The sequence below is a fragment of the Orycteropus afer genome, unplaced genomic scaffold (assembly GCF_000298275.1).
Source record: "Orycteropus afer afer isolate SDZICR_OR568_19922 unplaced genomic scaffold, OryAfe1.0 scaffold00489, whole genome shotgun sequence".
In the NCBI taxonomy this organism is placed as follows: domain Eukaryota; kingdom Metazoa; phylum Chordata; class Mammalia; order Tubulidentata; family Orycteropodidae; genus Orycteropus; species Orycteropus afer.
Window position 1 is genome coordinate 1,041,422 of NW_006922076.1, and position 8,468 is coordinate 1,049,889.

General features: G+C 53.5%; 1 protein-coding gene across 1 annotated transcript in view; it reads left to right on the forward strand.

Moving 5' to 3' along the window:
• The window catches only part of LOC103209240 (splicing factor SWAP), a 95,117-nt gene that overhangs the window by 68,309 nt on the left and 18,340 nt on the right, over window positions 1-8,468 (forward strand). Inside the window, exon 14 of the mRNA XM_007955030.1 lies at window positions 6,202-6,467. Coding sequence (XP_007953221.1) covers window positions 6,202-6,467 — 266 coding nt within the window. The remainder of the gene's footprint in view (window positions 1-6,201; window positions 6,468-8,468) is intronic.

Genomic DNA, 8,468 nt, shown 5'->3' on the forward strand with positions numbered 1-8,468 from the left:
TTTCCTTTCCATATAAAGTTAGTGATCATTTTTTCCATATCCCTAAAGAATGTTGATGGGATCTGGATTGGGATTGCATTGAATGTATAGATTGCAAAGCTGCCTTTTTCACGTATAAATCCCCACTTAGATTTGTTCCGTTTCTGCCTTCTGTCTCTTCACTCCATCTGTTTATTAGGAGCAGTCAATTTCTATGTCAGCTGTAATTTTAAAATTCTGTCTCAGAATGCATTGAGACAGAAAGATGTTAGCACAACATTAAATGTTTAAGCAGTATATAAAATACTGAAAAGCACAGACATCCATAGTGGATGGAAGTGTCTCCGTACAATCCATTTTTATGGTGACATATGTCTATATCTTCTTAATTTGAAACAGAGAAATCAGAAGTCTGTAAATGGACCCCTTCTGAGTTACATAAAGGAGCCTGAGTGGTGCAGTGGCTCAACACTAGGCTGCTCACTGAGAGTTCAGTGGTTCAAACCCACCAGCCACTGTGTGGGAGAAGGATGTGACAATCTAGTTCCCCGAAGGTGACAGCTTTGCAGCTCAGAAAAGGAGGGTGAGAATGGTTGCACAACTTGAGGGATGTCATCAGTGTTACTAAATTGTAGAAAGTGTTCAATTGGTGTATGTTTTGGTATGTATGTTCTCAACAGAAGTTAAATTAAAAAAAAAAAATGACAGCCTTGGAAACCCTGTGGGCAGTTCCAGTCTGTCCTCTAGGGGCGCTGTGGGTCGGAATCGACTCCACAAAGGTGGGTGTGGTTTGGGCTTTGCTTCCAGGAAGACTGACAGCCTTGGAGACCCTGTGGGGCAGTTCCACTCTGTCCTCTAGGGGCGCTGTGGGTCGGAATTGACATAGCTGCCAAGGGTTTGGTTTGTTTGTGAGTCATGCAGTTGTCACATGGTGGCAGCAGATGTCATGGTGTGTAAAGCCGGTGGCCCTGCCATGTTTACTGGTCCAGTAAGAGTGTAAGAGAAAGCAGTAACAAACCAGCCAGCATGTGTTGAACATCTCAAGGCACTCTGGGGTTAGGACTGGAAGCCTCTATTTAACAGTGGGTGAGAACCCTGTATCTGTGAGGTTGGATGTTCCCAGCAGGACAGCCGGAGGTGGCCCAGACTGCATTCTAGGTGTGGGTGACTCAACTCAGACACAGGACAAGTGGCGACTCTCAGCAGCCCCTGGGGGAGAAGGCTCTGGAAGGCCTGGGACTTGGACAGGCCTTCAGGGTCATGGCACTTTGGAGAGGTGCAAGGCACAGGATGGACACATCAGCCTGAGACCCCAGGGGTCAGGGCAGACAGGAGGAGACAGTGGGCTGGGGGGTGGCGTCAGGAGCACGGGGGAGCGGTCTGGGGGAGGCATGGCTCTGCAGGAGGAGTGCGGAACACGACGCGGGTAGACTGCAGTGCAGTAGCTCTGGGTATCCCTGAGCTGCAGGGCAGAAAACGGGAGGGAGGGCACGAAGTGCCAGCAGCTTTGGACCTGGCCTGTGCGTTTTGGCAGGTGGACCCTATGAAAGGCCAGCGTGACTGAGGCTGGGAGTGGGACTCGGGTGGCGTTTAGAGCAGACCTTGAGGTCTGAACTCCCACACGAGGGAGAGCTTGAGTCTTGTGTGTAATTGTGCCGTTCCATACTTTACGTAGTGTCGCTTCACAAGTAAGAGTTTATTTTAAAATCCCTGGTAATCTTCTCTTTAGCAATTACATTGTGCCATAGCAGGAAGTAAGAGTTGTTCGAGTTTGTGCCAAATTGTTACCAAACACTTGGTTGTGAAGAGCTGACGGAAGGATCATGAACGTTGCTTTCCAGTGTGACGGCATGATGGGGTGAGGTGGACACCCGCAGGAGTCACGGTGGACAGAGCCCTTTGGGGTCCTGTGTGCATCACCCAGCCGGCCTCCCTGCCCCTCTGGGCAATGGCTGCCGTGATCTGTCCTGAAGGGCAGCTCTGGTTCCAGGATGAGCGTTAGCATGTACACTGCCACAGGCTCCGTGGCCTCTCAGGCAGCGTCCTGATGGCTGTGCCCTCGGGAGCCAATGGGCAGTGTCCAGCTGGGGGGCGGTGCACCTGGCGGAGCGGGACCACCCACACCGTCTCCCATTTAGGTTTCATTGGGCACTTTTTTGGGAAAGGCGGCGGCAGCATTTACATTGAGTTCCTATTTGTTGAGACCCATGCTATCCACTGTGGTCACTAGCCCAGGTGACATCCGGCCATTGAGCCTCTGATCTGACTGGCCTGACAGGTCCTGTGGTGGCCTGGAACACAACACTAAGTGGGGCAGGGTGGACCACGAGGAACACGGCAGTGAGTGGGGTGGGAGGGAGGGTGACTGGGTGCCGGCTGCAGGGCAGCAGTTCACTGTGGTCACCTGGACGTTCCCATTGCCGCTTCCCTGCCCAGCCTCAGGCTCCTGTTGTCATGGACGCCCACTCAGAACCCTTTCCCCTTTCCGTCCATCCTCCCCATCGCAGAAACCCCTCTGTTGTTGTTTGCAGAGGCCAGATGTAAGCTCTTACCCTGTACCTGGGAGACAGGGAAAGGTGGAAATGCCGTGTCAGCCCTACTGCTCATCCTGCAGGGGTCATACCACAGGCCTCTTCTGTTTCCACCGACCACAGCTTGCATGGTGCCCACTACACCTCCCCTCCAGCTTGGCAGTGAACAGAGTGCAGATGTCCCTCCACGGGCTACATCTGCAGACCATGTCTGTCTCCCACTTGTTCTCTCAATGAGAGCACGGACTTGGGCCACGCTGTGTGGCCTCCTCCTTGTGTTGTCAGGAGTGTGGCTGCCTTGCACCTCCTGAGCCCGTGTCTCCTCCTCTGTAAAATCAGGGCCATCTCAGCCCCCACTGAAACGGTGCCGTGAGGACGGTGGGCCTGGTGTGGAACACACAGAGCTGGGTCTCTGACAGAAGTTGTCCCCTCCTCACCTTAGGTGCCGTGAGGACGGTGGTGGCTATGTGAGACGCACAGTGGTAGGTCTCTGACAGAGCAGCACAGCGGGTGCTCTGAGGACGACTATGGTGGTCATGTGGGTGCACTGTGGTGGGTCTCTCACGTGACAGAGCCCCGTGGCCCACCTCAGGGGTGCTCTGAGGACGATGGTGGTCGTGTGGGTGCACTGTGGTGGGTCTCTCACGTGACAGAGCCCCGTGGCCCACCTCAGGGGTGCTCTGAGGACGGTGGTGGTCGTGTGGGTGCACTGTGGTGGGTCTCTGACAGAGCCCCGTGGCCCACCTCAGGGGTGCTGTGGGGACGATGACTTGGGTATGGGTTGGACCATGGGGGATCTCTGACAAGAAGAGTGATGCTTCTGATTATTGGACATCCTAATGTCAGAAATGGCAACGGGTGAGGGGTAGGGATGTCTCAGAACCCGTGAAGCATACAGCACCTAACAGTCCCCACAGCGCCAGGGCTCGCTCGGTGCCAGGGTTCCTCACACGGTGGTGGGTGTCCTCTGCTTTTTGTTCCCCAGTCTGAGCACTGGGTTTTCAACATCTTCTTAGTACGATCAAGGTAGAAAAACAGAGAGGTCGGCATGGTGAGGAATCTCGTTCAGCCTGGCAGAGGTCCCTGGAGTTCAGAATTACGAATCGGCCCAGTTCTCACCTGAATGGTAAAGGATCATCATTTTGTTGGAATAAAGGCCCCATGATTTGATTGCAAGTTAAATTTTGAAAATACTCAGATTAGCTCCTTGCTTCACAGCTGTACCAGTCGCTGCCACACTGGTGGGACAGGCATCACTAGCACCAGGCACGAGTGAAGACAAAGGCAGCAGACAATGACACAGGTCAGAGAGGCCCATTTTTAGGTTGGCAGTAAAAGTGTGAAGGGCAGCTCAGCAAAGGAGTTCCCTGTGTCCTTTCCCCTCTGTGTCTGGCTGGGTCTCCTGTGCCCTCACATTGGCTTATCTGCGGCCTCCTGCTACTTGTGACCTGCAGCCATGTCTGTCCATCTCCCCACCTTCATGCAGCCCAGTTCCAACGATTGCTAGGAAGGGATGTATGTGTTGGTTCTGAGAATGGATGTTTCCGTTCCCCTGGGAAGCGCCCCATATGTTCCAGACGGCTACAGCGGGGCTCAGGCTTTCACAGTTACCAGCTGAGAGCTCGTGGGCACAGTCTCCGTCATCTGCCCTTGTTCCTCCATTTCTCATGGTCTGGGTACTTAGATGAGGAGCTCTGGTGGCACAGTGGGTAAAGCATTCGGCTGTTAACCAAAAGATTGGCTGCCTGAACCCACCAGCCACTCCACGGGAAAGAGGTGAGGCAGTCTGTCTCTGTAAAGACTGACAGTCTTGGAGACCCAGTGGGCAGTTCCACTCTGTCCTCTAGGGGCGCTGTGGGTCGGAATGGACTCCTGGCATTGGGTGTGGTTTGGGCTTTGCTTCTGTGAAGATTGACAGCCTTGGAGACCCTGTGGGCAGTTCCACTCTGTCCTCTAGGGGTGCTGTGGGTCAGAATGGACTCCAGGTAGTGGGTGTGGTTTGGGCTTTGCTTCTGTGAAGATTGACAGCCTTGCAGACCCTGTGGGCAGTTCCACTCTGTCCTCTGGGGGCGCTGTGGGTCGGAATTGCCTGGATGGCCATGGTCTGTGTACTTGGATGCTTCATGGTCCAGTCAATCCCGCAGCCCCATGAGTGATGTCACACAAATTCTGAGCAGCCTTCCAACCCCCAGGTTTGGTCTGTGTTCCACATAATGTGCTCGTCTAGAGTCTGTGGAGTGGGGGACTGTTGTGTTTTGGTTTTTACACAATTTGTTATTAGGTGATGTTTGCAGCATTAGCATGTACTTCTGGTGTTTGTGTGGGTGCTCGTCTCCCCGAGTGTACATGGGATGGGGTGAGTCAGAGCGCTTAGCCGGCACTCCCTTCTGCAGCCTCTGAAGTTAGAAAGCTGACTGACTGGACCAGAGGCTTTATGGAGTGGCTCTTGGACAGCTCTGGACTAACTGTTCTTACTCAGACAGGCTTCCAGTCAAGTGTTATGTTTGCTCTAGCACCAAAGTGTTTCAGAATTTAACGTTGTAAATAGCACTAATCTAAAAGGATGTGGTCTGAGAAAGCTGTGACAGTAAGAACTGTCCCACAGTGAAGTGGGTTCTCTGGAGGGAACCAGGTCCCCTGTCCCTGGAGGTAGTTGGGTGGAGCCTTAGAAATGGACCCGGCTGTGTCAGCGTGTCGTCTGTGCCCCTCCCGGGGGACCAACACCACAGATGAACTGGCAGCCCCCCGAGCCACTCCGACGGAAAGCCTGTGGAGGTCCTGGCCGGGGAGTCCTTTTCCCCAGGACTCCTTCCCACTCCCTGCGGGTCTCTGCTCCCAAGGTGGGAGCTGCAGGCGTGAGTAGCAGGCCGGTGCTGTGCTGCTGGAGGGCTGTCTGATGCCCAGCGGTTGCACTGAGCCCCCCACCAGGGCAAAGCCGAAGGAGAGCAGCCCATCAGTGGCCCCGAGAAGAGGGGGGAGGGAAAAGCCTGTTTCTCCCTGAGAAGTTAACGCTCTGCGTGCCTGTGGCCTTGAGTGGATGCAGAGTTGCTGGCTGAGTGGCAGGTGGGAGTCAGCTCAGCCCTGGCATGTGGTGGGTAATGGCTGTGGTCAGAATTCCTCTCGTGTGAACTGAGTGAGCTTTTCAGTGAAGAGGGGAAGGGGACTGCAGGCTGACTCCAGTCCTTCCTGAACTCCCGCTGGCTGTATTTACGGCCTGCGCTCCTGCAGGAAGCCCGTGGAGCTGGGCGCCTCCTCAGGGTGCTGCTGCCTTACACACTGGAGGCACCTCAGAGCGCCAAGGGTGCCCAGCCAACCGGGTCGGCCCGGGGCCTCCTTCTCCGTGGGAAGCGGGATTATTTCTCAGAGCAGACGGAGCACTCATCTCACTTAGAGCCTCAGACAGGCTCCTCTTGTTATAGCCCATGTCTCCAGCCCTACACTTGGCAGAGGAGCTCCTGAGTAGGAAGTCAGACAGTGGAGGGAAGTGTTTTAGTTGATCCCTCGGCACCTAAGGAGTCCTGGGCGGGTGGCTCCATGCCGCCTTCCCCTGGCACTGGGGGACTTCTACGACAGGCAGAGCCAGAGGAGGGGTAGTGGTCCTGGAACAAGGTGTCCATGGGGGGCTTGGGACCTGGACACATACGTCCCTGTCTACATCTCTGTTCTCACCCAAGTGTTGCTTCGTTCCCAGGAGCCCAGTGCCACGGCTTGCACTCCGCCGGCTGTGGGGAGAGCCCTGCCCTCTGTGGAAGGAAAACCGCCTGGCCGACCTTCCAGCAGAGGCAGAGAGCCACCCCGGGAAGAAGAGAAGGAGAAGAAAAAGAAAAAGCACAAAAAGCGGTCTCGAACGAGATCTCGCTCACCCAAGTACCACTCGTCATCCAAGTCCAGGTCCAGGTCACACTCGAAAGCCAAGCACGCCCTCCCCAGTGCCTACCGGACAGTGCGGAGGTCAAGGTGGGTGTTCAGGGCAGTGCCCCCATCCGGCATGGCCCATAGAATGCGTGGGGACTGTCAGATAGGTACCTGTGAGGACACAGTGCTGGGCTGAGCATCCAGATATGCCCCTGCAGACCCCAGTGAGGGTATGATACACCTTCCTTCCTGAGACCCTTAAAATACGGCTGTGCTTAGCTGTGTTTGAACGGGCCCTGGGAGCAAGCCCAGCCCGTTTGCTGAACCTGACAGACTGACGGAGTACTGGCCGTGGCCTGGTCATGTCTGTGGGGTCAGCCTTTCCCTGCTGGTTTCCTTGAATCTGGGAGGTTCAGAACAGACGGTGGCTTCATGGGTCACCCACAGTTCACCTGTGAGCAGGTGACCCCTTCTGCATGGTGATCCATGGGTGACGTGAACAGTGGGATGCAGTCGCTCAGACCACCTGTCTCCTCCTTTAGCCCCTGCCCCTCCAGGCCTCCCAGTACGCACCATTAACCAGAAGCCCGACTCCCAAGAAGCCGGCTTCAGAGAAAGCCCTTTGATGCTCTGGCCACAGAAACAAATCCCGTGAACACCTAGAAGGGCCTGCTAAAGCAGTAATGACAAAAGAGGCGGGCTTGCGGCGGCCCAGAGACACAGGTAGCCTTTCCTGGTGCCCTCGCCCGTCCTTCATGGGCCGCTAGGTGTTGATGGGCCCACCCTCAGTCTCTCTGACACGACATTGGTGTTTTGGGATCTGGTTTGTCTCTCCTCTTGTGGGGTCCATTCTTTCCTTTACGTGGGAGAATGCGCACGTCTTATCTCCCATGATTGTGCGTGTCTTATCTCTGAATATGCCCCCAAAGCATTGTGCTTGCTGTTCTTACCTGGACCACACCCCAAAGACTTGATGAGCGTTTGCACTTACTTGTCAGTGGTGAAATCGGGCATGCTGGGTGAGAGTGAGTTAAACCTCTGGACGTCTGCAGTTTTGCTAACCCTAACGGCCCAGCACTACTGCCCTCCATCCCCCGCCCCGTGCCTAAACACGAAAGCCTTTCTGTTTTGTGTAAGTGAGCAGTCTTGCTGCTGTCCTTCAGTTTCAGCACTCCCAGGAATCTTTGTGCGTATACCAACTTCTTTGAGATTTCTTACTTGAAGAAAGTTTCTTACCTGTCATTCTACAGCTGAAGACAAATACCATGGGATGCGTGAGCCGGCCAAGTAACGACAGGTCTAGCAAAGCTCTTGATTGCATGGCTCAAACCAAAGAAAATCTAATGGGGGCTGCTACAGAGCTACGGGCCGTTCTCTGCTCTGAGACTGGCTCGGGGTTGCTGCTGAGAGGGGACCACATGCAGTGATGCTGAGAGCTGGGGAGGTGTGGTCTGTCGGGGTAGCTCTCGGGAAAGGCCGTCTGACAGCCGTGAACTTCCACCCCAAGACGGTTCATTCTGATGGTGAGAACTCGTCTGATACCAGGTCTATTGAGTTTCTTGGTCTCTGTCTTTTTATTAATGATCTGTAACAGAATAAATCATTTATGTATTATTTAATTTCACTTTTTAAGTATTTTTTTAGAATAGATTGAGATTTGCAGGTTTTTATTTTATATTAAAATAAAATATACTATCTGAATATACTCAGTGCTGAGAAGAGTAAGAAGCAAAATCTTAATCCTTAGTTTATAACTTTCAGGTAGAAGAAGAAAAGAATCTATAGAGACAGTTTTCTAAGGAGAAGTTCTCCTGTGACAGTAGGCTAGCCATTTCCCCTCAGCTGGATGTGTTAACAAACATTAGACAGTGTGAACAGAGCTGAAGATTCTTTTTTTTTTTTTTTTAAATTGTGATTTGGGTGAAAACTTACAGAGCAAATTCACTTTCCATACAGCACTTCACATGCACTTTGTCTCATGACATTGACTACAATTAACCCCAATGCAACTGCTCCCCTCCCACTTCCTCCCCATAGTTACCTCTTCCCTGTGTCCATCCCTCCATGCACTCCTGCCCCCTGAGCTGTCTCCCTGTGCATAAA